The sequence below is a fragment of the Triticum aestivum genome, chromosome 2B (assembly GCF_018294505.1).
Source record: "Triticum aestivum cultivar Chinese Spring chromosome 2B, IWGSC CS RefSeq v2.1, whole genome shotgun sequence".
NCBI classification, from domain to species: Eukaryota; Viridiplantae; Streptophyta; class Magnoliopsida; order Poales; family Poaceae; genus Triticum; species Triticum aestivum.
In genome coordinates, this window is record NC_057798.1 from 712,906,926 (window position 1) to 712,934,843 (window position 27,918).

Here is a 27,918-nt window from a genome sequence, read left to right on the forward strand (position 1 = left end):
AAAGGATGCAGTCATTAGGGCATGCATGTATCTTCTTCACCTCCAATCCTAGAGGGCATACAACCTTCTTTGTTGCATACGTACTATCAGGCAATTCGTTATCCTTTGGAATCTTCTTCTTCAATATTTTTAGTAGCTTCTCAAATCCTTTGTCAGGCACACCATTCTGTGCCTTTCACTGCAGCAATTCCAGTACGGTACCGAGCTTTGTGTTGCCATCTTCGCAATTGGGGTACAACCTTTTTTTGTGATCCTCTAACATGCGATCAAACTTTAGCTTCTCCTTTTCACTTTCGCATTGTCTCTTTGCATCAACAATGACCCGGCGAAGATCATCATCGGGCACATCATCTGGTTCCTCTTGATCTTCAGCTTCCCCAGTTGCAGCATCTTCAGCTTCCCCCGTTGCAGCATCACCGTATTCAGGGGGCACATAGTTGTCATCATCTTCTTCTTCTTTGTTGTCTTCCATCATAACCCCTCTTTCTCCGTGCTTGCTCCAAACATTATAGTGTGGCATGAAACCCTTATAAAGAATGTGCATGTGAAGGGTTTTCGAGTCAGAGTAAGACGTCGTATTCCCACATATAGGGCATGGACAACACATAAAACCATTCTGCTTGTTTGCCTCAGCCACTGCGAGAAAATTATTCATGCCCTTAATGTACTCGGAGGTGCGTCTGTTACCGTACATCCATTGTCGGTTCATCTCTGCATACATCATCATGAATAGATAAGTGACCAAATTAATAGAAGTTCATCATCACATTAAACCCAAAGTACATACATTGTTCTCATTGAACAACATATAGCTCTTCAGAGCATCTAATTAAGCCATACATTGAAACTATGTAAAACATTTCAAGGCAACAACAAATGCGATCATAACCGCAACCAAGGTAACAATTGATCCAACATCATAATGATACCAAGCCTCAGTATGAACGACATATTTTCTAATCTTTCTAATCTTCAAGCGCATTGCATCCATCTTGATCTTGTGATCATCGATGACATCCGCAACATGCAACTCCAATATCATTTTCTCCTCCTCAATTTTTTTTCAATTTTTCCTTCAAGTAATTGTTTTCTTCTTCAACTAAATTTAACCTCTCGACAATAGGGTCGGTTGGAATTTCCGGTTCACATACCTCCTAGATAAAAAAATCTATGTCCCGTTGCTCGACATAATTGTCATAAACACTACATGGAACTAATAGTTATAAAAGAAAATATATATACCACATCTGAATCATAGACAGGACGAGGGCCGACAGAGGCGGATACCAAAACCATCGCACTATATAATAAAAAATAATAATAAGTAAGAAAACTACACAAGTATCTATCTAAATCATACAAGTAAGAACTCTTTTCTTTTAGAAAGAAGATAAGATCAAGAGGCTCACACGGTGGTGCAGGCGATGAGATCGGCGCGGGCAATCAACGGCGGTGAGGACGGGGACGGTACAGGACGGACCGTCAAACCTAGACAAATCTCGAGGAAAATGGAGCTTGGACAAGGAGCTTCGAGAGGAGAAAACTTAAGTGTGGCTCGGGCATTTCATCGAACACCTCTCACACACCTCTCCCAAAAAACAGAGCACTCCATTGCTCTGCTCGCGGGCAAGGAGGATATATAGGCATATCATTGGTCCCGGTTCGTGGCTGGAATCGGGACTAAAGGACACCCTTTGGTCCCTGTTCAAGCCACCAACCGGGACCAATGATGGTGGGGCCAGGAGCGAGGCACATTGGTCCCGGTTCGAGAGGTGCCAGATGAACCGAGACCAATGCCCCACGATGGCCCGGCCGGCCACCTGGCCTCACGAACCGGGATCTATGCCCCCATGGGTCCCGGTTCTGGGCTGAACCGGAACAAATGGGTTGGCCCGACCTGAACCAAAGCCCTGTTTTCTACTAGTGCATGTTCCCCGCTTAAGACCAAGATTTAGCCCTTTGCTGAGTTTCAGAACTCATTATAGGGAGACTCAATAACACATGCCATGCGGGTCCGCCTGCCATATTTATGTCGAGTTTATCCCTGCGGACGCTAGGCATACACTTGACTCCTTGATTTCTGTATAAAAAACGGAAAAACAAAAATAAATAGTCGAGTTGTTTTTCACATGTACTTGACATACACGTAACCCGTCGAATTCGGTAGAAAAGACAAGTACAAGTATTGCCGAGTTTCCATTAGCGGAAAGCCGGCAAACATAGTCCACCATCACACCTTCATCGCATGCTCGTCCATGAGGCCCACCTGCCAGTGTTTGCCGAGTTTTTATCCGGAGGAACTCGGTGAACTTGAGGCACTGCCGAGTTTCTTACTTTCACCGAGTCCTTTTCGCTGGCACTTGACGAGACGTCAAGTTTCCCAAGTTTCTTCTCACTGACGAGTGCAAGTTTGCATGATACCATGCAAAAGTTTGCCGAGCTCCCGATCAAATGAACTCGGCAAAATATCAGAAGTCGGCCCAAAACTAGATTGTAGTAGTGGAACATGCAATTTTCTACCATGGTTTCGAAAATGAATCATTTCAAGCAAAACAGAGTATACTCAAACATGTATAGAATTTGAAGTTCATGACAAAATCAAATACACCACGCAATAGGATTCAAGTTGTTAAGAAAACCAAGCTCAAAAGAGTGTTGTCAACACTGTGTTGACAAGAGAAATCAAAGAGCTGGAGTGATACTCGCACATATAATTTATAGCGTATTCTCCAAATCCAAACCCATGGATTGAGTAGCAATTAATCTGCCCACGTGAAGTAGGAGCACGCTGCTCCCATGGACGGCGTCCAGTTACCGCAACCGTAGAAGCATCTCCCCTGCATCGGCCCCGGCACGGCCACCACGCCACCTCTGCTCGCCACCCCGCAGTAGCAGTAGCACGCCGCGGCGGCGCCACCGTATGGAGTTACAGTTACCTGAGGCGATGGGGTCGAGGTCGTGATGCTGAGCTGGACGCCGCGCCGCATCAGCTCCACGAGAAGCCGCGCCGTGTTACGAGCGTCGTCGAGGCCGCAGTGCGCGCGGCCCTCCCACTGGAGCCCCGCCGCTTCGACGGCCGACCGCAGAGCAGCCCACCGACCTCCGCCCATCGCCGCGGCGAAGGGGATCTTGAGGTTGATCCAGTGGTTGAAGCAGGGCGGCTTGGCGAGGTCTTTGAAGCGGCACTCCGTCTCCAGCATGGTGCGGAGGTCCCAGTCCCCCCACGTGACGACGGCGAAGCAGCCGCCGCTCCTGGCCCACGCCGAGTCCTGCAGCCACGCGGCGTGCAGGCGGAGCGCCTCGGCCAGCTGCACGCCGCCGTCGACGTCCGCCTGCCGGATGCCGGTGAGGTCCCTGCAGAAGTCGGTCAGCGCGGGGTGGTGCTGCGGGCGCACGTAGGTGCGGAACTCGGCGGAGTCGAGGTCGCCGGTGGCGCCGTCGACGAGCACGGAGGGGAACTCGATGATCTCCTGCGGGTAGATCTGCGCGCCTTTCTCGCACGTCGCCTCGAAGTCTAGAACCACGAAGTAGTCAAACGCCTGGCGCTGGGGCTGCCGCGCCGTTCTGACCATGCTGCTGCCCGCCTCCGGAGACGGGGACGGCACGCCGGAGCTGCTGGAGGTGAACATGGACATGATCCTCTGCGATGGGAAAGCGAATGGTCAACGTCAAGAGGATGTACTACTCAGGAAGCTAGCAGCGGGTTGAGTTTACTATAGGCACGATAAGTAATGGGCTAATAAGAAAACCTTCATTCTCTACTGATTTATTTGAATAATTAGCAGAACAACGACTAAGCAAACCATCTTTTTAGGAAGCAAACCACACCTTTATCATAGAGAAGTAGACACCTCACAACCGAGACAAGTTGCACTGAACGATAGCTCAGATCTGCAAATAAAATAAAATATGTTATCATTACTACGTACTATCGTTTATTACTCTCTCCATTCCTAAATATAAGTTTTTTTAAAGATTTTAACATAAACTACATACGGATGTACTCCCTCCGTTCCGAAATATAAGTCTTTTTAAAGATTCCAACAAGTGACTACATATGAAGCAAAATGAGTGAATCTACACTCTAAATATGTCTACATACATCCGTATGTTATAGTCCATTTTAAATGTCTAAAAAACTTATATTTAGAAACGGAGCGACTATATTGATATATTATAAAATGTAGATTCACTCATTTTGCTCCGTATGTTGTTCATATTAAAATCTGTAAAAGAACTCATATTTAGAAACGAACGGAGTACTATGCAGCACGTGTCACTGTCAACGTGCCAAGCTGCCAACAACCGACCATACGAGAGGAACGACCTCACAACCTTTGTGCTTGAAGCGAGGTGAGCGAGGGGATCATCCGTGCCCAGCGATGTCGGCCGGCGAGATGCGGAAGACGGCGTGCGTCACCGGAGGGAGCGGCTACATAGCTTCAGCGCTCGTCAAGACGCTGCTGGAGAAGGGGTACGCCGTCAAGACGACGGTCAGAGACCCCGGTTGGCTTCTTGTTTCCTCATTTCTAGTTCTTTCTTGTCTGTACTTGAGAAAAACTTCTCTTCAGAGGTTGATCTGAAATCCTATGTTCTTCCTAGTTTTGTCTATATTCATTATGATTTGCTTGGTTAAGTCAGGCAGGAAAGCTTGCCAAGGCTCTGAAAACAAGCTTAGCTTTGATCTCAGTTCTAAGATATTCTGTAATCTATGAGCAGAGGACACGGAGAAGAATTCCCACCTCAAGGACTTGCAAGCACTTGGCCCCTTGGAGATCATCCGTGCCCGGCTGGATGAAGAAGGCAGCTTCGACGACGCAGTTTCCGGCTGCGACTACGCCTTCCTAGTCGCTGCGCCCATGGACTTCGGGTCAGCAGACCCTGAGGTAAACAACTGTCTTCCGGCTCCAGCGCCGGAGCAAGCTTCGTTTTCATTTGCATGCATGAATGTTCTTCCGGCATCTGATGATGATGGAGTTGTGGGGAATCGGAAACAATTTGGCATTTAAGTTGTCAGAGCCATCACTCACTCCCTGACAAATTATTCTCAGTCGTGGGGAAGATCATGTTGACATTTCAGCATTTGGCATCACAATTATGCTACTCCCTCTAATCGTACAAAATCAGCGACAATTAATATGAATCCAAGGGACTAGTTTATTTCCTCTTCAGTTCTTGTTCGGTTAATCCCCTCATCAGCAAATTTAAGAGGATTGGAGAATATTTTCACTTGCAAGGGATTTAATCCCCTCAATCCCTTCAATCCCAACCAAATCGAACAAGCTCGCGCCTTTAACTTGCTTCGTGTTCGGCTGCAGAGGGATATGATCGACGCAGCCGTGCAAGGAACACTCAACGTGATGAGGTCGTGCGTGAGAGCCGGAACGGTGAAGCGGGTGATCCTGACGTCGTCGGATTCTGCGGTCTCCATGAGGCCGCTGCCGGACGATGTTCATGTGCTCGACGAGGGCTCCTGGTCCGACGTCGAGTACCTCAGGGCCAACAAACCAGAAACATGGGTACATAAATCCTTTGTGTTCAGTATCTCGGGCCCGGACATTTCATAAACGTTGGTATTGGTTCGGTGTATATTGGCATCCCAGGCGTACGCAGTGTCGAAGGTGCTTGCTGAGAAGGCGGCGACCAAATTCGCGGAGGAGAACGGCATCGGCCTTGTCACCATGTTGCCGGTGTTCATCTTGGGCGCGGCGCCGGTCTCCAAACCCACATCAAGCGTCCCTGTCACCCTCTCCCTGTTGACCGGTGAGAGAGGCTAGGATTTCTCTATGTTCTTTTCATTTTATTTTACAGCAAGTAAGCTCTGTTTTCTGTCCCGTGTTCTTCTGACCGGTGTTGTCACACGCATGGTTGTCTGCCTGTCCTATCCATTTTTCAGGCGACGAGGCACAGATGGATATCATGATAGGCATGCAGTCGACCACGGACTGCGTGCCCATAAGCCACATCGACGACCTCTGTCATGCCGAGGTGTTCATCGCCGAGAATGAGTCCTCCTCGGGAAGATACCTGTGCTGCAGTCACAACACCACCGTGTTGCAACTCGCTCGTCTCATGGCGGAGAAGTACCCACAATACAATATGAAACCTGAACGGTATGCTAATCCTCTGGCTGAAGAACTACCCGATAAGCGTGCATGTTTTTTTTTGCTAGGTTTAACAACATCCAGGTATGCCTTTTGCAGATTTGATGGGTCCCCAGAGAAGCCGAGAGTGTGTGTGTCGTCTGAGAAGCTCATCGGGGAAGGGTTTGTGTTCAAGTACGATGATCTAGGTGAGATCCTTGATGACCTTGTCGAGTACGGCAGAACCACCGGGATTCTGCCCTATTGATATGTGTGCCAGTAGTTCATTGATATGTGATCAGAGCAAAATAATGTCATCTCAAATAAGCAGAAACTCACACCAGGCTCATTTAATTATCGATCTTTCTCTTTCCTCCCTCGCATTTATCTATTGAGAATCGCTTCATTTTCCTAGCCCCGACCGTAGTGGGCATGGGAGTGGAGCTCGGGTCGCACATGTAAATAGTAGATTTTGGTTTGTTGTTGTCATAAGAGCAGGTGAGTGGTATCTAGTGACCATCTTTTCCTCCTCCAGATGCCTTTTTGCTACCTCTGCGGTAGAAGGGGAGTTCAAGGTCCGGCGGGCTTTGGTTGCTTCAGATCTAGAGCTTAGAGGGCCATGACGCTCGCTATGTTGATTCTTGCCTTCCGCCGAGCTTTCATTGTTTGGCCTTCACATGGATGACATATTAATTTTTGTATACATCCGTGCGCTATTTTGGGGGTCTTTGGACTGTTGGTACGTTGATGGGCAAGACCCTGGACCTCGACCTCATTAGTTTGCAACAACATGGGGTGGTTCGTATTCTTGTGGCTATGACGAACACTCAGATTTTGGCAAAGGACAAGGATGATGTCGGGTCGTTCGTTGCAAGGGATATGATGGTTAAGCTCAAGGGCAATGCATTTAGGTTCAGGAGAGAACCAGCAGGTTATCTTCCGGATCCAGACTTTGTACCGTTCATTTGGAGACGCAAGGGTGATGATACTAGCGATGATGGCGGTGTGAAGGAGAAGGACGATGACATGGACACCTCGGATAACTCCGGAAACCCATCCAACCAACCTTCGTCTAGTGCTGCTCCTACAAATGGCAGTCGTGCAAACGTGGTCTCTCGTGGTGCTCCGGGAGGTAGTTCTATGATTTTGGCAGTGACCCCGTTTAACTCCTCGCCGCAGACACCAAGGGGCATGGAGATCGCCACAGTACTTCGAGCTAATTCCACATTGCGTGGTTGTCTTGAACTATCTGCGCGGATGCATTAGCAGGAGTCCTCGTTGCATGTCGCTCCGCGTACTCCGACCGCGTTGCAGCCGTCGTCGCCTTCACAGTAGGTTGCATCCCAGGCCGCTTGCGCGTTGGTACAGGCTACAGGCGGCCTGGTGGAGCGGTCGCTCACGTCTCCGGAGCGACCACAGGCGGACGCTCAGATGGAGGCCACCCGACCCTCGGCTCTAGAGGAACCGGCCTTGGGTGTGCAGCCGCGGGCTACCGCACCGGTGGCTCATATGGTGGCGATCCACCACCCAGCTCAGGAGGATCCGGCTTCGAGGCTACACCCTGGCTATCGACATGTCGGCCGCACTGGCTGCTCACGGGCTAGCACCAGTTGGCCTGCCTTTGGATGTGCAGCAACGTGCCGCTACGCCACTAGCCTAGTTGCTCGAGACGGCGGTAGACGCTGTCGGGGAGGGGGTTGCGACTCCACCACCATCCCCTCCTTCGGCAGCAGAGCCAGTGCCATGACCACCGCTGGGGGAGACACCTACACGCCAAAGCTGTCGGCACACGGTTGCCGATGACGGTACTATGGACACAGATGAGGACTCCTTGGCCAAGGCTATGCGGCGTAAAGCAGTGCAGAACCTCGACAACCAAGGTATTACGTCATCACCCAAATCCTTTTTAGCCTTTTCCAATACAGCCATCGTTTCTAAGTTGAATAATGTGTGTTAGTCTAGGAAAGAATGAGAAGGATATTTCTATTTTGACTAACGCTTTGAAACATTTGGAATATGACAGATTAAAAGTTACTCCACGTGTTTCTAGCATGTCTTATGCCTGACATACTAATGAGGAGGAGCTGCATGCCACATCAGATGGTCAGCTACTCTCCTATTTAGTAGGAACGGTTTCGGATGTGGGCCTAGATGAACTCGGGCTTAGCTCATTGATCGAGCTTACAACATCTGGACGTAAATCAAAGACAACACATTTGAAAAAAGGATAGTAAGTCCCATAAGAGGGCGAAATGTTCTAAATCTCCTATTGTTTCCTCATGAATGGAATGTTTTTTAATAGCATATGTCTTCATGACTTGACTAATAAACATTTATTCATTCAGTGTGGAATGTAATAAAGAATACAATTTAATTTGTTTTGGCTATCTCTCAGACGAGGAGACGTGATTTCTCAGTAAGTCTACTTAACCATCTTTCTGGCGAGATAGACTTCACTTGGGTTTCACGACCACCTAGAGGTCATTCTGGGGGCATTTTATTTGGCATAAATACAGGGACTATGGATGTGTTGGCTAGTTCAGATGGTGAGTTTCATGTTAAACTCCATATTCGCAACAAAGCTGACAACTTTACATGAACCCTCATCGTCGTGTATGGGGCAGCCCAGGATGAGTTCAAGGCCGATTTTCTCCGTGAATTGGTTAATCTAGTGAAAAATAATCCCTACCCCATTCTTATAGGTGGGGATTTCAATTGTCTTAGATTTTCAAATGATAAAAGTTGCGGTAGGTTTGGTAATCATTGGCCTTTCCTTTTCAACGCTGTCATCGACAGTCTAGATTTGCGAGAGGTTTCCATGATTGGAAAACAATTCACTTGGGCGATCAGTCTTCCGAAACCAACATATAAGAAACTAGACCGCGTTTTAATGGATATCGACTGGGAATCTAAATTTCCTATGGTGTCTGTTCGTGCTCTACCTCGTATTGAGGCCATATCAGACCACACACCCATTCTCCTAACTACTAGTTTGCCACGACCACAACATAGATGCAAGTTCAAGTTCGAACTTGGATGGTTGCTTCGGGATGGTTTCCATGGCATGGTCAAGTAGGCGTGGGACAAACCGGTGGCCGAACATACCCCAATTCACAAATGGAATAACAAAATGCGTGCATTACACAAATTCCTTGGTGGTTGGGCTAGGCATACGGTGGGTATCCTCAAAAAAGGAGAAGGTTCATCTTTCATCTATCATTGATGAATTAGAAGCTTTGGCAGAGGTTAGACCTCTATCTGAGCATGAAATCGAGGCCAAGAGTCATTCGAATGCACAGATACCTAGCATGTTGCGTGTGGATGAACTCAAATGGTAGCAACATAGTAACTCTCAATTTATCCTGAAAGGCGATTCGAATACTAGATATTTCCATGGAGTCGCCAACAGCAGACACCGGAAGAAAATTATTCATTCCCTGCAACAGGATGAGGGTATGATTGAGGGGCTTGAGCAACTTAAATCTTATATCACTAATTATTATAAAAATTTGTTCGGATCCCCAGAGGATGGAAATTTCTCATTGGTTGAGTCCCGAACAGATGACATCCCCCAGGTCTCTGATGAGGAAAACGACCTTCTAGCAGCCCCATACTCCGAGGAGGAAGTTAGAAAGGAGGTTTTCCTAATGGAGCACAACAAAGCCCTGGGTCCGGATGGTTTTCCCACTGAGTTCTATCCAAACTTCTGAGAAGTCATCAAGCCGGATCTCCTAGTTTTGTTTAGCGACCTACATGCTAGCCATCTAGAATTGTTTCGCTTAACTCCGGTGAGATTATTTTATTACCTAAGGTTAATAAGGCTGAAAGGATACAACAATATAGACCTATTTTCCTCCTTAGTGTTAGTTTTTAAATATGCACGAAGGTTGCGACTATTAGGCTAAATTCAGTTGCTGAACATGTGGTTCGTCCTTCATAGACTGCTTTTATGCAAGGAAGAAACATCCTAGATGGAGTTGCTATCCTTCATGAAATAGACCATAAATTATATCGGAAAAAGTTGAATGGGGTGGTACTCAAAATAGACTTTGAAAAAGCTTATTACGAAGTCAAATGGTCATTTCTTCAATAGACTCTCAGAATGAAAGGATTTTCTGTAGAGTGGCGTGCTATAATCCATAGCTTCATTTCTGGAGGTAATGTTGTCATTAGGGTCAATGATGATGTTGGACACTATTTCGAAACAAAGAAGGGACTGCGGCAAGGTGACTTGATATCGCCCATGCTATTCAATATAGTGGCAGATATGCTAGCGGTCATGATTGAGCGTGCCAAGGTTGATGGCCAAATTAATGGGGTAGTAAGTCATCTAGTTGATGGTGGTCTCTCTATACTTTAATATGCCGACCATACGATTCTCTTCATGGATCATGATCTCGAGAAAGCGAGAAATCTGAAATTAATTTTATCAACATTCGAGCAACTCTCGGGTCTAAATATCAACTTTCATAAAAGTTAATTGTTTTGTTTTGGCGAGGCTCAAGATGAGGCCCACCTGTACGCTAAACTGTTTGGATGTGGGTTGGGCCAGTTTCCGACCACATATTTGGGGATGCCGATACATTATCGGAGACTCACAAATGTTGAATGGGACCACGTCGAGGAGAGGCTACAAAAAAGACTTAGCAGTTGAAAAGGTAAACTATTGTCTCTGGGTGAAAGATTGATCCTCATAAACTCAATACTAAGTAACATGGTACTATATATGATTTCCTTCTTTCAGTTGCTGAAAGGAGTTTTACATAGATTGGATTGTTTCCGATCAAGATTCTTTTGGCAAGGAGATAGCGAGCCAAAGAAATATTGACCTGCTAAATGGAGTGTGGTTTGTCGTCCCAAAGACCAAGGCAGGTTGGGCATTCATGATCTTGAGGTTAAGAATAGGGCCCTCCTCGGCAAATGGTTGTTTAAATTACTGACGGAAAATGGTGTATGGCAAACCATCCTGAGGAGGAAATATGTGGGTTCCAAGGAGGTATCCCAAGTATACTGGAAGCCTGGGGATTCTCACTTTTGGGCGGGTCTAGTGGCTACGAAGAAATATTTCTTCTCCTATGGATCCTTCTCGATTAAGGACGGTTCATAAATTAGATTCTAGGAGGACAAGTTGCTAGGAAATGCCACACTCCGGGAACAGTAATGAAATTATTTCCCCCAAATGTGACATCAGAAAAGATTTAATTGGACTCAGACACCAATCATGGTACATCCTGCTCCAAAGGTTGTCCACGGTGCAATTTGTCACATGGGTCTGATGTATTTCGATGGAACCTACATGGCAATGGACAATTCCCAGTAGATTCTTTGTATAGAGCGTTAATCCATTCTGAGTTCCAAGTTGATAATAATAAGAAGATCTAGAAGATAAAGATACCTCTTAAGAATAAAATATTTGCATGGTATCTTCGTCGCGGAGTCATTCTTACTAAAGATAACCTTATCAAGAGGAATTGACATGAAAGTCCACAATGTGTTTTTTGTCATCATGATGAGGCAATAAAACATTTATTCTTCAAATGCAAATTGACTTGGTCTATATGGTCAGTCATCCAGATAGCTTCTGGCTTGTACCCTTCTTATAGTGTTGCTAATGTATTTGGTAACTGGTTACATGACATTGATCACAGAAGGTTTAGAACCCTTCTTAGGGTGGGAGCGCTTGCCGTTATTTGGTCACTTTGGCTATGTAGAAATGATAATATTTTTAATGATAAAATTATTTCTCTAATGTGTTTGGGTTATCTACAGATGTGCCGGGACTCTTTGTTTTTTATCCTCTCTACAACACGTTTTTTTAGAAAAGGAGGAGGACCCCCAGCCTGTGCATCTGGACGATGCATGCAACCATTTTATCATTTATTCACACAAGACCTTACGAAGTCATACAATAGTAAGGCTAAAGCCACTGTCTAGGCAACATCTATCGCTACTCATATCCAGTTGATGAAGGGATGCTGATAGTCTGGGCATACCAAACATACCTCGCAGCCAAACCTAACATCTAAGACCCGAGGTCCCAACCAGGACGCCTGCCGGGTATGGGGCAGCCACTAGTCCGGCGTACTTCTCAACCAGGACGCCTGTCGGGTATAAGGCCGCCGCATCCACCTGTCACCAATCCATCTTCAGTGATGTACAGCTGCATCTACCTTGCCCAGTCTAGCTGCCGCCAATACTAGACAACGACACCATCCTGCGCTCGTCCATCATCACACGGCCACCGGCGAGACCCCGATGCTCCATGCCGCTAAGACCCGCCGATGTCGACGTGTCAGATGCCACGCCGCTCCTCCGTCGCGAACACCACCTACTGCCATTGGTCCCATCCCCTCCGCCTACAGTTCCTCTAACCGAGCACCCAAATGGCCCAGGCGGCACCTCCAAGAAGGGTACGACACATGCAGTGCCGCCGCCGCCCAATCTAAGGAGATTTTAGGATTTCACTCGGCCATGAGGTCGGGGTAAAGGACAGGGACCTCGACGGCGCCTGCAAGTAGGAGAACGGCAACCCTGGTCGTCTACATCTCGGAATGAACGAGTCATCCAGACTTTCCTCCAGTCCGATGTCACCTCTACTAGTCCCCCCGAACGCACCGGGGCCGACGACTGCGATCGTGAGCCACCAAGTGCAGCGGGATTAGGCCTGCAGCGTGGAGGAGATCCACTGGCAACTCACCGCCCACGCGGTCAAGATGCCGTCCATCCACCCCCTGCGAACGTCCATCCTCTCTACAACACATGGAGAATTGAGACCTATTTACAGAGGTGTGTACACGATTGAAGGATACGGCGATGGATACTTTTACCCAACATTGTGGCAGCATGATCTTAGGATTGGTCCACCTCCGCTTTAGGCGTTATACGGACTCTACATGTTTCTTTGTATTCCACCTTTTATTTCTCGTTTGTACGAGAGAACTTTGTTTGGATGTGTGCATTTTAGTTATATAGAGACCGACTGTAATGCTTAAATCTTTTAAGTAATAAAGTGTCCCTTTTTGAAAAACTTTGCTGAGGCTGAGTGTCGCTCGTTATGTTTTGTATCCTCTTAATGCTTTAATTTTGAGTCAATTAAATTCATTCTCTATCACAAAAAGCAATATTGTAGTTGCCGCGGACTTCCTATTCCTCTCGCTCAGCAGCACCTCCCTCCGCTCACTCTCTGACACAGCAAAGAAGAAGAAGGAGGAAGAAGAAAGACGCAAGTACACAAGTGTTTTTTTTGCCGGAGCACGAACTCCGCTCGCCGCACCAACGGCGTCCTTTCTCGAGCTCAGACTCGATCTGGCGATTTACAACGGTGGAGGGAGCTGGCCTTTTATCCCCAGCACGCACGGACGCGCCGCACCACGCTCCCACTGCGCACACCCCCACATCCACGCTCCCAGGCCCGTGTATCCGTCGCGCACGCACGCAGACGCCGCAGGCCGGGTCAAGCGCCCCGATGTGGTCCCCACTCCGTTTCTATCGCCTACACACAACGGCCCACGCACTCGAATGCAAGGACACACACACACGTACACCTGGTCACTCACACACGCGACCCAGGCTGCCACGACCAAGCCCAATGCGTTCACCGCCGCGCACGCACGTGCACCCCATCCCGGGCTCTTCCACGGCTTATTCCCAACACACTCCCCCCTAAGCCATGAACTAGAGGAGGCCGTCGTCCTCGATGCCGGCAACGTCCGCCAGCAGCGCGCGCTCCGCCATCGACTCCCTCCGCAGCTTGGGGCAGTACCTATTGAAGTGGCCGCGTACGCCGCACTTGTAGCAGCGTCCACGGCGGTTCCCGCTGCTGCCCGACGCCACGCTCTTGCCTTCGTCGTCATCCCGAGCACCGCCGTGTCGACGCTCCCGTGCTTCCCACTGCGCCGCCGTGTACATTAGCTGCCCATCAGCACGCCCGCCGTCCGCCTGTCCGCGCCGTCGCAGACGCTCGTCAAAGGCCTTGAGGCGTCCCAGTGCTTCGTCGAACAGCAGCTTCTCCAGGTCGCAGAACTGCTCCATCCCGGCGACCGCCGCATACGGGCGATCGGGGACACAGTCCAGCAGCTTCTTCACCATTGCGGCGTCCTCCAGCGTCGATCCGAGCCCTGCAAAACATGCTGCCAATGCCGTTGATCTTCCCCGTGAACGCGTCCAGCGACTTGTCGCTCGCCATGCGCATGAGCTCGAACTCCCCCCGGAGCGTGCCGAGCCGCGCCGCGTGCACGCGGTCCGCGCCCACGAACCTGGCCTTCAAGCTCGCCCACACCTCTGCTGTCGTCTTCTTTGATGACACCTGCAGAAGCAGGTCTTCCGCGAGCGCGCCAAGCAGGTACACCCTAGCCGGCTTGTCCTTCTTGGCAATCACGGCCGCCGCCGCGTCCTCCGGGACGACCACCGCCTCCCACAGCCCGGCCGCGTCGAGGTTCGCCTCGACCTTGATGGCCCACGCAGTGTAGTTGTCGCCGTTGAGCAGTGGCACCGCCTGCGACAATGATCCGCCCGCACCGCCGCCGTAGGCAACGATCGACATCGCCGGCGCGCCCTGGCCTGAACATGGCTCTGATGCCAATTGTAGTTGTCGCGGTCTTCCTCTTCCTCTCGCTCAGCAGCACCTCCCTCCGCTCACTCTCTGACACAACAAAGAAGAAGAAGGAGGAAGAAGAAAGACGCAAGTACACAAGTGTTTTTTTGCCGGAGCACGAACTCCGCCCGCCGCACCAACGGCGCCTTTTTTTTCTCGAGCTCAGACTCGACCTGGCAATTTACAACGATGGAGGGAGCTGGCCTTTTATTGCCGAAAAAGGGTTTCCCCCTGCTTTGTATACAAAGCAACCAACCGAATCATACAGGGATAGGTGCTGGGGCGGAAGCAGCACAGTCACGGCTAAAAGAAACAACAGAGAAAGAGCAAAAGAAATAAATGCTGACAACGGCGGATCAACAAAAACGAAGAAGCCTCGTGATCGCTGCGCCCACCAGGCTCATCCACTAGGCTCCAAGACTCCGAAGCGTCGGCACCAATCAACACCTCCAAGAAGGATCGCGACGATGACGACGCTGCTGCCAAGGGTTTCCCCCGGTATAAGACGAGGCGAGAGGAAGGGTAGCCCCCGACGCCCTCCCAAAAGGTCAGGTGGCACCCACAGGCGCCACCACGCCGGAGTCGGCCACGCCGACAGGGGTTTCCCCCGATCCCAACCCGTACCTCGGGTGCTCTGGATCCCGCCACCAAACCAACCACCACCCTGCGCCAACGCGGTCATGAGGCCTCCACACCGTCTCACCACGGCACCGCGAAGTGAGGACAACACGGTGAAGAATCAGAGCCGGGACTAGGGCATCAGCACCATCGGCACGCGGGAGGGCCTCACCTCCACCGTCAGCGACGGTAGCCGTCCGGACACAATAGCAGGAGCACACCTCCACCGTGAGCTGACCTTTTATCCCTAGCATGCACGGACGCGCCACACCACGCTCCCACTGCGCACACCCCCACGTCCACGCTCCTAGTCACGCGTATCCGCCGCGCATGCACGCAAACGTCGCAGGCCGGGTCAAGCGCCCAACATGGTCAGCACTCCGTTTCTATTGCCTACACACAACGGCCCACGCGCTTGAACGCGAGGACACACACGCACGCCCACTTGGTCACGCACACACGCGACCCAGGCTGCCATGGTCGAGCCCGACGCGTTCACCACCGCACACGCACGCGCAGCGCGTCCTGGGCTCTTCCACGGCTTATTCCCAACAATACACTGCGAGATGCTAAGGCCAACTCCACCGCGCAACCCTATCCTGTCCGCCCCGGTCCGTTTGGGGTAAAAGGGACAAAGGAGGCGGCCCAGCGCGCGACGGCCCGGACCCATCCTGTCCGTTTTGTGTCCGGGCCGACCCATTTCGAGCGCAAACTTGCGCCGGGTTTGGGTCATGGCGGACACCAAACGGACGCGCCCTCGTCCGCGTCGGGGCCGCGTGGCAGGCGGCCACCTACCTTCCTCCCGCCCACATCAATGCGCACGGGCGGGTGGCCTCACCTGTCATCCACACATGGAAGGGTCACCGTCCTTCTGTAAGTGGGAAGCGTGGACCGGTCGTCGTCCACACTGCCCCACGCCACCCCGCGGCCTCCTCGAAACTCGACAGCCCCAGGCCCCAAACCCTAGCCAAGAACTCGACGGCCGGCCGCCCCGCAGCCATGGGGCTCTGGAACTACGGCCGCAAAGGCAAGCACGACCGCGAGGCTGGCTCCTCGTTGGGGCGTCGCCGCGGCTCGGTGAAGAAGGAGGAGCCGGCCTCGCCATCGCCACCATGCCGGGCCCCCTCGCCGCCCGCGTTCTCCATCGCCGCCGCGTCCGCCGGCGAGTGCGGCCGACACTACATCCGCGCTGAGGTGTGCCGCCGTTATTGGGAGACGAGGACACCGATCCCCTGGAGCGACGCCCACCTCCCCAACAACTGGCATTTGTCGGCCGACCGTGTGCCGATCCCGCCGGTCCCGGTGACCGGCCGTGCGCGCCGCCAGGAGATCGAGCGCCGCCATCGCCCCCTCCCGGACGACCTCTACTACGACCCCAGGTACGCCCCCGACTCGCCATTGTGGGACACCTGGTTCCGCGATGAGCACGACGCGCAGCGGGCGTCCTATTTCGCCGGCACGTCGACGGGGCCACGACGGCCACGCCCAGAGCGCCGAGCGGCTGCTCCCCAGGAGCGCGGGCGTAGGGTGGTGCGCGGCCTCACGCCCACGCCGTCGCCGTCTCCATCGCCACCACCGCCTCCTCGCATGACGGCGGAGGAGGAAGCCCGTCTCGTGCAGCGTGTCATGGAGGACTCCATGCACGCACGACGAGCGGCAATGGGACGGCTTGGAGGAGGCCATGGCACTATCTGCCGCCGGCGACGTGGCCTTCCCGGAGCTGCAGATGGCGGCCTTGACGGAGGAGAGGAGGGAGGACGCCATGGAGGAGGAGCCGGCGGCCGCCTTCCAGCAGCTGGTGGCCACGGGGTGGGCCTGGTCCTGCACTGCTCCGGAGATGGCCGCCCCTGTCTAGCAGGCACCGCACGCACCGCCGGCCCACCTGTGGACGCCGCCGGCCTACGTCGACCTCGTCAGCGACGACGACGACACCGGCGGCCAGTGAAGAGCGCCACGACGACGGCAATGACGGGCACGGGCAGGAGCGCGCCGGCGGCGACCGTTTTTTTCTTTTTTATGTTTAATTATTAATGTGACGAAACTCGGCCGTTTTGTGGCCATGACCCCCCTAACTAAGTTTTATCTTTTATTAAACTGCGTTTATTTAATTTTTTAGTCATTTTTTATGTTTTCTTTTTTTATTGTTTTTTTAACACGGACGTGATTTGGGGTGCGGCCGCGTGATGGGCGCACACACGACCCAATGGACACAGCCGGACACGGGCGTACCATCAGCACCCCAAAGGGACAAAAATCCGGTCAATCCGGACGTCCGTTTAAGGTTGTGCGATGGAGTTGGCCTAATACGGAGCAAACTGACACCTGGCGAGCGGTCGTCGGCCGTCGCGTGTGCAACCTCCCCCAGTCACCACCGCCGGCCAAATCATATCCCACTTCCTAGGAAAACAAAATAAACGCACGCTCGACGCTCGGCGCGGGCGCGACGCATCGCTCACGTTCAACGCAAACGCAACGCAGCGTGAACCATTGGAATCGTCGCCTGTTACCGTACAAAGTGCACGGCGATGCCTACTGAGTAAACAACCACCAGCTACATCATCACTTTCTTGGTGAGATCACGAACAAGGCATATATGCATTGCAGGTCATCTTCAGCTGCCAAAAAGAACTCGTCATCCGCTGCAACTTGTCTCGGTTGTGAGTTGTCTACACTTGTCCGCCTACGATATGCAGATCTGGAAAATCACTTGCAGGCTCCTTAATTACAGAGCAGTGGCAACAACCGGAGCAGAGGAGCGAATCACCCCTCTCTTCGCCGTTACCCGCACTGATTGAGTGGTGGCCGGCGATGTCGGCCGGTGAGGGAAGGAAGACGGCATGCGTCACCGGAGGGAGCGGTTACATCGCCTCAGCGCTCATCAAGCTGCTGCTCCAGAAAGGCTACGCTGTCAAGACGACGGTCAGAGACCCCGGTTCGTTTCTTGTTTCTAGTTCTGTTTTGTACTCTTTCGGTCCGGAAATACTTGTCGGAGAAATGGATGTATATAGACGTATTTTAGTTTAGATACATCAAATTTTATTCATTCTACGATAAGTAATTCCGGACGGAGGGAGTATGTACTATAGCAAACTTCCTTTCAGAGTTTGACTTGAATTCTTAGGTTCTTCAGTCTCGACTGGATATGCCATGTCTTTTTTGTTTATATATAGTGTGTACTCCCTGAGGTTAAAACTTACTCTGAAGATTTGTACTTTGTATTAAGATGACATGGAGAAGAATTCCCACCTCAAGGACTTGCAAGCGCTTGGCCCCCTGGAGATCATTCGTGCCCAACTGGAGGTGGAAGGCAGCTTCGACGAAGCAGTTTCTGGCTGCGAATACGCCTTCCTCGCCGCTGCTCCAATGAACTTCAGGTCAGAAGATCCTGAGGTAAACACGGATCACCCATGCACACCCTGAACTTCGTGCCCGTCACTTTATGCTGTCAGCTATTTGACAACTTATTCTCGGCCACAGAAGACGTGGAAATGTAGTGTATGCCAGTACATTTATCGGCCATATAGTTTGCAGACCAAAGGAATATGGTGGCCCAGGGGTACTCAACACCGACAAATTTTCGCGGGCCTTACGTCTTTGTTGGCTGTGGTATGAATGGAAGGAGTCCCACAAGTCTTGGGTGGGGTTTGGTAACCTTTGCATCACCGAGGACCTCGAGTTTTTCTACGCCTCTACAACTATCACTATGGGTGACGGCGTAAAAACACCGTTCTGGGACTCTCCTTGGTTATTTGGGCGGAAACCCATGAATATTGCGCCATTAATCTACGAGGCCTCGAGGAGAAAGAATTGGAAGATGCGTGAAACCCTCAATGAGAATGCGTGGATTCTCAAAATCAATCCAAACACCGCCGTCTCCATTCGCGACATTAGCGAATTCTTCACTCTTTAGATGCTTGTTCATGACTTCCCACTTGATGACCAAGCCGAAGACGACATTACTTGGAAGCACGCGAATGATGGGGTCTACTCGGCGGCCACTGCGTACAAGGCTCTGTTCCTTGGATTGACTCTCTCTCCCATGGACCGCATGGTTTGGAAGGCTTGGGCACCCCCTAAGGTTAAATTCTTTGCGTGGCTAGCCCTACAAGATCGAATTTGGACCGCCGATTGATTGGAGAGGCGAGGTTGGGTCAATTGTGGTCTTTGTCCACTATGCAAGAGAGAGCAAGAAACGGGGCCGCACCTCTTCTTGAAGTGTCGATACATGCTTAGGCTTTGGAGATCTATCATCGAGAAGCTTGGGCTACCTCATGTCAACATTCCCGAATGGCATCTTGATGCATCCGTCAAGGAGTGGTGGGACAAGCGAACCGATAACCGAAACCCGAATTGGCATGCCATGACCTCTCTCATCATGCTCACCTCTTGGACTGTTTGGAACTAGCCAAATGCTAGGGTATTTTGGCAAAAATTTGCGCCACTGTCTATTCCCCTCAAACCATCCTTGAAGAGGCAAAGTTATGGGTTACTGCCGGCGCAAAGAGAGGGCATTTTCAGCTATGAAACTTGTCAAGACTCGTCTTCGAAGTACAATGGGTGATGATTTTCTTCGACATTGTATGATAATCTACATCGAGAAGGATATAGCGTCAAAGTTTAGTTCTGATGAAATTATAGACACATTTGATCTTCTTGGTTGTCGCAAAGGCAATTTCAAACTAATAGAGATGTAACTTCTTTGCATTGTTTCATTGACTGTATGGTATGTACCGAACCATGAAAAATTAGTATCATCTTTGCAATGCTAGATTTTTTTTTGCTTCTTGTGTCTTCCCAGTTGCCCCCCCCCCCCCCCCCCCCCCCAACCTCAAATCCTGGCTCCGCCCTTGGGCGCAAAGAAACTAGGGACTATCATTGTGTGAGTAATTGTCATGTCGCTTGTATGGGGTGTCCTGTAAAACTCTAAACTCTATTATCTCCTTATTTAATAGATGAGGCAAATCTTATGCCTCCGTTTCGAAAAAAAATACATTTCCTTTTCAGAGATAACTCAGTGTGCTTCGTGTTTGACGGCAGCGAGATCTGATCGAACCCGCAGTCCAAGGAACACTCAACGTGATGAGGTCGTGTGTGAGAGCGGGGACGGTGAAGTGGGTGATCCTAACGTCGTCGGACGCCGGCGTGTCCAGGAGGCCTCTGCAGGGTGGCGGACACGTGTTGGATGAGGGCTCCTGGTCCGACGTCGATTACCTCAGAGCCAACAAGCCACCAACTTGGGTATATAAATACTCCCTCCATTCACGAATATTAGATGTTCTAATTTTTTTTGTAAAGCAGATGTATATAAACATGTTTCAGTGTGTTGTTCACTCAATTCAGTTTTTATGTAGCCCATAATGAGATATTCGAAATATCTTATATTTGTGAACAAAGGAGTACTCCCTCCGTCCCGAAATACTTGTCGGAGGAATGAATATATCTAGACGTATTTTAGTTTTAGATACATCTATTTTTATGCATTTCTCCGACGACTATTTCCGGACGGAGGGAGTATGTCTTTGTGTTCAGTCTCTCTCGCCTGGACCTTTACTATGTCGACGTAACACTGGTGTTGTTTGATTTGCATGGTAGGCGTACGCGGTCTCCAAGGTGCTTCTAGAGAAGGCGGCGAGTGAATTCGCAGAGGAGAACGGCATCAGCCTTGTCACCGTGTTGCCGGTGTTCACCGTGGGCACGGCGCCTGTATCTAACGCCAGAACCAGTGTCCCCGTTATCCTCTCCTTGTTGTCTGGTGAGAAAGGCCAGCATTTTTATATACATTTTTCAGTGGTTGGCAACGGAAAGATGTATAGCATGCCAACCCTGATTTAAGCCCCATGCTCTTTTGACCGGTGTCCTATGAATGGTGTCTACCTCTCCTCTACATTTTGCAGGAGACGAGGCAAAGCTGCACGGCCTGATGGTCCTGCAGTCAGTCAAGGACTGCGTGGGGATTAGCCACGTCGACGACCTCTGTCGCGCCGAGGTGTTTGTCGCTGAGAATGAGTTCTCGTCCGGTAGGTACATCTGCTGCAATCACAACACTACTGTCTTGCAGCTCGCCCGTCTCCTGGCAGAGAAGTACCCACAATACGACGTGAAACCTGAACGGTTCGTGAACCTTTTCCCAAACACACACACATGTTATTTTTGGTTGCGGGTTTAACACCATCCATCTATGTTTCTGCAGCTTTGATGGATCCTGCGAGAAGCCAAGAGTGTGTGTGTCGTCGAAGAAACTCATCGGGGAAGGGTTCGTGTACAAGTATGATGATCTGGGTGAAATCTTCGACGACCTCGTCGAGTACGGCAGAGCCACAGGGATTTTGCCCTACTGATGTTTCCACCAGCTAACTATTTGAATGTGTTTGGAACAAAGAAATGTCATCTTCAATAAGTAATACTCCCTTCGTTTAGAAATACTTGTCGAAGAAATGGACGTATCTAGATGTATTTTAGTTGTAGATACATCCATTTATATCCATTTTGGCGACAAGTAATTCTGGACGGAGGGAGTATTAAAGTATCCACACTGGGTTTATTTACTTCAACTTTCTCCTTCCTCCCTTTCTTCTGCCGTCAAGAGTCACTTCGTTTCGCCAGGCACCCCTCTCCTGCTCCAGTGCTACTCCAGTTGCTTCAAGATCTGATTGTGTTCTAAGTGTTATTTGTTTGTTCATGTATGCAAAAATGGAAGGACGTGTTTGTAATTTTATTTTATCTTGGGTCCTTCAATGTATTGTGTTGTATCAATTTTGATTTATTAGTGACAGCTTGTGTGGCCTTAGGGTACCGCCCTGTGTTAGGAAAAAAAATCCTACACTCGTGTTCTGGTTTGGGAATTTGTAGTTCTTGCCCTTTCTGATTGTGCTGAACCGTTTGCTCGCTTTGTTTTTTTCTCGAATACGCACGAGTGTGCGTACTATATATTAAAGAGGAGAAAGGGGTGAAGAACTCCTCCACGTTGGTGTTTACATACTGACCCCAACTCCATCCAAGCTTACAACTTACAAGCTAACTACTCGCTACATGGCCCACCTCCACGGCCGCTAGGAACCGGCCCACGTCTACTTTAAGCAATCCTGCCATCTTCCACGCCGTGCGCTCTATCGCCACCCTATGAATTACAAACGCGGTCGACGGGGTATCCCCATCAAACACTATGCCATTCCAATGTTTCCAAAGCTCCCAAAGAACGAGGACGATCAATGTCCATGCATCCTTTTTCTTTGTGGTGTTGTCCGCGGTGGTGACACACCACTCGCCAAGACTAGATGATGTTGTCGGAGCCCATTGCGGCTTACCCCAAGCCGTGCACACCCTCAGCCACACCTCCCTAGCGAAGGCACACTGTAGCATTATGTGGTTCATGCTCTCTTCAACTTGATCACAGAACGGGCATGCATCCTCATGCTCCAATCCACGGCTCGCCAATCTATCTGAGGTCCAACATCTATTCTGAATTGCGAGCCAGGTAAAGAATCTGCATCTCAAAGGAGCTTTGTACTTCCATGTGAACTGCGCCGTTGGAACTTTCTCCCTAGCCCAGAATTTACCCTGATATGCCGATCTCGTGGAGAAGGAGCCGCTTGGCTCCCAAGCCCACCTTACTGAATCAACCGAATCCTGGTGCAACTGGACCTGCTCCATACGTCCCCACGAGCTTAGATAGTCCTGAAGCATCTGACTCCTCACCTCCAGGCCTATGTCCAACGCCCAAGCTCCGTTCATCAAACCTTGGCTAACTGTACGGCTGCTTCGTATCCTCGATCTCACCGTTGTTGGGGAACGTGGTAATTTCAAAAATTTCCTACGCACACGCAAGATCATGGTGATGCATAGCAACGAGAGGGGAGAGTGTTGTCCACGTACCCTCGTAGACCAAAAACAGAAGCGTTATGACAACGCGGTTGATGTAGTCGTACGTCTTCACGATCGAACGATCCTAGTACCGAACGTATGGCACCTCCGCGATCTGCACACGTTCAGCTCGGTGACGTCTCACGAACTCCGGTCCAGCAGAGTGTCGAAGGGGAGTTTCGTCCGCACGACGGCGTGATGATGGTGATGATGAAGCTACCGGCGCAGGGCTTCGCCTAAGCACTACGACAATATGACCGAGGTGGATTATGGTGGAGGGAGGCACCACGCACGGCTAAGAGATCAATGATCAACTTGTGTCTATGGGGTGCCCCTTCCCCCGTATATAAAGGAGTGGAGGAGGGAGAGGGCCGGCCCACCTATGGCGCGCCCCATGGGGAGTCCTACTCCTACCGAGAGTAGGATTCCCCCCTTCCCTAGTTGGACTAGGAGTGGAAGGAAGGGGGAGAGAGGGGGAAGGAAAGGAGGGGGGCACCCAATTCGGGTTGGGCTTGAGGGGGGCGCTCCCCCTCCTATGCCTCCCTCTCTTCTCTCCCACTATGGCCCAATAAGGCCCATATACCTCCCGGGGGTTTCCGGTAACCTCCGGTACTCCAGTACATGGCCGAACTCACCTGGAACCATTCCGATGTCCAAATATAGTCGTCCAATATATCGATCTTTATGTCTCTACCATTTCGAGACACCTCATCATGTCTGTGATCATATCCGGGACTCCAAACTACCTTCGGTACATGAAAACACATAAACTTATAATTTCGATTGTCACCGAACGTTAAGCGTGCAGACCCTACGGGTTCGAGAACTATGTAGACATGACCGAGACACGTCTCCAGTCAATAACCAATAGCGAAACCTGGATGCTCATATTGGCTCCCACATATTCTACGAAGATCTTTATTCGTCAAACCGCATAACAACATACGTTGTTCCCTTTGTCATCGGTATGTTACTTGCCCGAGATTCGATCGTCGGTATCTCAATACCTAGTTCAATCTCGTTACTGGCAAGTCTCTTTACTCGTTCCGTAATACATCATCTCATAACTAACTCATTAGTCACATTGCTTGCAAGGCTTATAGTGAAGTGTATTACCGAGAGGGCCCAGAGATACCTCTACGACAATCGTAGTGAAAAATTCTAATCTCAATCTATGCCAACTCAACAAACACCATCAGAGACACCTGTAGAGCACCTTTATAATCACCCCATTACATTGTGACATTTGTTAGCACACAAAGTGTTCCTCCGGTATTTGGGAGTTGCATAATCTCATAGTCATAGGAACATGTATAAGTCATGAAGAAAGCAATAGCAACATACTAAACGATCAAGTGCTAAGCTAACGGAATGGGTCAAGTCAATCACATTATTCCCTAATGATGTGATCCCGTTTATCAAATGACAACTCATGTCAATGGCTAGGAAACTTAACCATCTTTGATTAACGAGCTAGTCAAGTAGAGGCATACTAGTGACACTCTATTTGTCTATGTATTCACACATGTACTAAGTTTTCGGTTAATACAATTCTAGCATGAATAATAATCATTTATCATGATATAAGGAAATATATAAATAACAACTTTATTATTGCCTCTAGGGCATTTTTCCTTGAGTCTCCCACTTGCACTAGAGTCAATAATCTAGTTCACACCGCCATGTGATTTAACACCAATAGTTCAGATCTGTAGGTGATTAACACCCATAGTTCACATCGCCATGTGACCAACACCCAAAGGATTCACTAGAATCAATAATCTAGTTCACATCGCTATGTGATTAACACCCAAAGAGTACTAAGGTGTGATCATGTTTTGCTTGTGAGAGAAGTTTAGTCAACGGGTCTGTCACATTCAGAGCTGTATGTATTTTGCAAATATTCTATGTCTACAATGCTTTGCATGAAGCTACTCTAGCTAATTGCTCCCACTTTCAATATGTATCCAGATTGAGACTTAGAGTCATCTGGATCGGTGTAAAAGCTTGCATCGACGTAACTCTTTACGACAAACTCTTTATCACCTCCATAACCGAGAAATATTTCCTTAGTCTTCACTAAGGATAATTTTGACCGCTGTCCAGTGATCTACTCTTAGATCACTATTGTACCCCCTTGCCAAACTCATGGCAAGGAACACAATAGGTCTGGTACACAGCACATCATACTTTATAGAACCTATGACTGTGGCATAGGGAATGACTTTCATTCTCTTTCTATCTTCTGTCGTGGTCAGGCTTTGAGTCTTACTCAACTTTACACCTTGTAATACAGGCAAGAACTTCTTCTTTGACTGATCCATTTTGAACTCTTTCAAAAAACTTGTCAAGGTATGTATTCATTGAAAAATCTTATCAAGCATCTTGATCTATCCCTATAGATCTTGATGCCCAATATATAAGCAACTTCACCGAGGTCTTTCTTTGAAAAACTCCTTTCAAACTCTCCTTTATGCTTTCCAGAAAATTTTACATCATTTCCGATCAACAATATGTCATTCACATATACTTATCAGAAAGGTTGTAGTGCTCCCACTCACTTTCTTGTAAATACAGGCTTCGCCGCAAGTCCTTATAAAACTATATGCTTTGATCAACCCATCAAAGCATATATTCCAACTTCCATGCTTGCATCAGTCTAGATGGATCGCTGGAGCTTGCACACCTTGTTAGTATCTTTAGGATTGACAAAACCTTCTGGTTGCATCATATACAACTATTCTTTAAGAAATATCCATTTAAGGAATGCAGTTTTGACATCCATTTGCCAGATTTCATAAAATATGGCAACTGCTAACATGATTCGGGCGGATTTAAGCATTGCTACAGTTGAGAAAATCTCATTGTAGTCAACACCTTGAACTTGTTGAAAACCTTTTTGCGACAAGTCGAGCTTTGTAGATAGTAACACTACTATCAGTGTCCGTCTTCCTCTTGAAGATCCATTTATTTAATATGGCTTGGCGATCATCGGGCAAGTCCACCAAAGTCCACACTTTGTTCTCATACATGGATCCCATCTCAGATTTCATGACCTCAAGCCATTTCGCGGAATCTGGGCTCATCATCGCTTCCTCATAGTTCGTAGGTTCATCATGGTCTAGTAACATGACTTCTAGAATAGGATTACCGTACCATTCTGGTGCGGACTGTACTCTGGAAGACCTACAAGGTTCTGTAGTAAGTTGATCTGAAGTTTCATGATCATCATCATTAGCTTCCTCACTAATTGGTGTAGGAATCACAGGAATTGATTTCTTTGATGAACTACTTTCCAATAAGGGAGCAGGTACAGTTACCTCATCAAGTTCTACTTTCCTCCCACTCACTTCTTTTGAGAGAAACTCCTTCTATAGAAAGGATCCATTCTTAGCAACAATTTCTTTTGGGCATCCTATGAAGACACACTTCTCCGATTTGGGTTTGAGCTTATCAGGTTGAAGCTTTTTCACATAAGCATCGCAGCTCCAAACTTTAAGAAACGACAACTTTGGTTTCTTGCAAACCACAGTTCATAAGGCATCGTCTCAACGGATTTAGATGGTGCCCTATTTAACGTGAATGTAACCGTCTCTAAAGCATAACCCCAAAAGATAGCGGTAAATCAGTAAGAGACATCATAGATCGTACCATATCTAATAAACTGCGGTTACGAAGTTCGAACACACCATTACGCTATGGTGTTTTGAGTGGCGTGAGCGGTGAAACTATTCCACATTATTTTATATGAAGGCCAAACTCATAACTCAAATATTCTTCTTCATGATCAGATCGTAGAAACTTTATTTTCTTGTTACGATGATTCTCCACTTCACTCTGAATTTCTTTGAACTTTTCAAATATTTCAGACTTGTGTTTCATTAAGTAGATATACCCATATCTGCTCAAATCATTTGTGAAGGTCAGAAAATAACGATACACTCCATGAGCATCAACACTCATCGGACTGCATACATCGGTATTTATTATTTGCAATAAGTCACTAGCTCGTTCCATTGTTCCGGAGAATGGAGTTTTAGTCATCTTGCCCATAAGGCACGGTTCGCAGGCATCAAATGATTCATAATCAAGTGATTCCATAAGTCCATCTTTATGGAGTTTCTTCATGCGCTTTACACTGGTATGACCCAAACGGCAGTGCCACAAATATGTTGCACTATCATTATGAACTTTGCATCATTTAGCATCAATATTATGAATATGTGTATCACTATGATCAAGATTCAATAAACCATTAATATTGGTTGTATGACCATAGAAGGTTTTATTCATGTAAACAGAATAACAATTTATTCTCTGTCTTAGATGAATAATCGTATCACAATAAACATGATCTAATCATATTTATGCTCAACGCAAACACCAAATAACATTTATTTAGGTTTGAGGGAGTCCTGGATTAGGGGGTGTCCGGATGGCCGGACTATGACCTTTGGCCGGACTCCCGGACTATGAAGATACAGGATTGAAGACTTTGTCCCGTGTCCGGATAGGACTTTCCTTGGCATGGAAGGCAAGCTTGGCGATACAATATGTAGATCTCCTCCCATTGTAACCGACTCTGTGTAACCCTAGCCCTCTCCGGTGTCTATATAAACCAGAGGGTTTTAGTCCGTAGGACGAACAACAATCATACCATAGGCTAGCTTCTAGGGTTTAGCCTCTCTGATCTCGTGGTAGATCTACTCTTGTACTACCCATATCATCAATATTAATCAAGCAGGAGTAGGGTTTTACCTCCAT

At 48.9% G+C, this 27,918-nt stretch overlaps 3 protein-coding genes across 4 annotated transcripts; 2 read left to right on the forward strand and 1 right to left on the reverse strand.

Moving 5' to 3' along the window:
* Positions 1 to 2,536: 2,536 nt before the first annotated feature.
* Positions 2,537 to 3,847, reverse strand: LOC123042235 (ERI1 exoribonuclease 2). The gene has a single exon (XM_044464730.1). It carries the CDS (start codon positions 3,633 to 3,635, stop codon positions 2,760 to 2,762), a length of 876 nt encoding a protein of 291 aa, XP_044320665.1. The 5' UTR covers positions 3,636 to 3,847; the 3' UTR covers positions 2,537 to 2,759.
* Positions 3,848 to 4,264: 417 nt separating this feature from the next.
* Positions 4,265 to 6,456, forward strand: LOC123046890 (anthocyanidin reductase ((2S)-flavan-3-ol-forming)). 2 transcript variants are annotated; one of them, XM_044470327.1, is made up of 6 exons: positions 4,265 to 4,506; positions 4,720 to 4,886; positions 5,319 to 5,519; positions 5,604 to 5,763; positions 5,897 to 6,113; positions 6,204 to 6,456. In XM_044470327.1, the coding sequence occupies exons 1-6, from the start codon at positions 4,383 to 4,385 to the stop codon at positions 6,349 to 6,351; spliced, it is 1,017 nt and encodes a 338-aa protein (XP_044326262.1). In that variant the 5' UTR covers positions 4,265 to 4,382; the 3' UTR covers positions 6,352 to 6,456. The 2 variants fall into 2 exon arrangements, with proteins under 2 accessions (XP_044326262.1, XP_044326261.1); XM_044470326.1 differs by having other exon boundaries at positions 5,897 to 6,456.
* An 11,395-nt stretch (positions 6,457 to 17,851) lies between these two features.
* Positions 17,852 to 21,691, forward strand: LOC123046891 (anthocyanidin reductase ((2S)-flavan-3-ol-forming)-like). The gene is made up of 6 exons (XM_044470329.1): positions 17,852 to 18,226; positions 18,518 to 18,684; positions 20,332 to 20,532; positions 20,887 to 21,046; positions 21,189 to 21,405; positions 21,485 to 21,691. Exons 1-6 carry the CDS (start codon positions 18,103 to 18,105, stop codon positions 21,630 to 21,632), a joined length of 1,017 nt encoding a protein of 338 aa, XP_044326264.1. The 5' UTR covers positions 17,852 to 18,102; the 3' UTR covers positions 21,633 to 21,691.
* Positions 21,692 to 27,918: the final 6,227 nt, after the last annotated feature.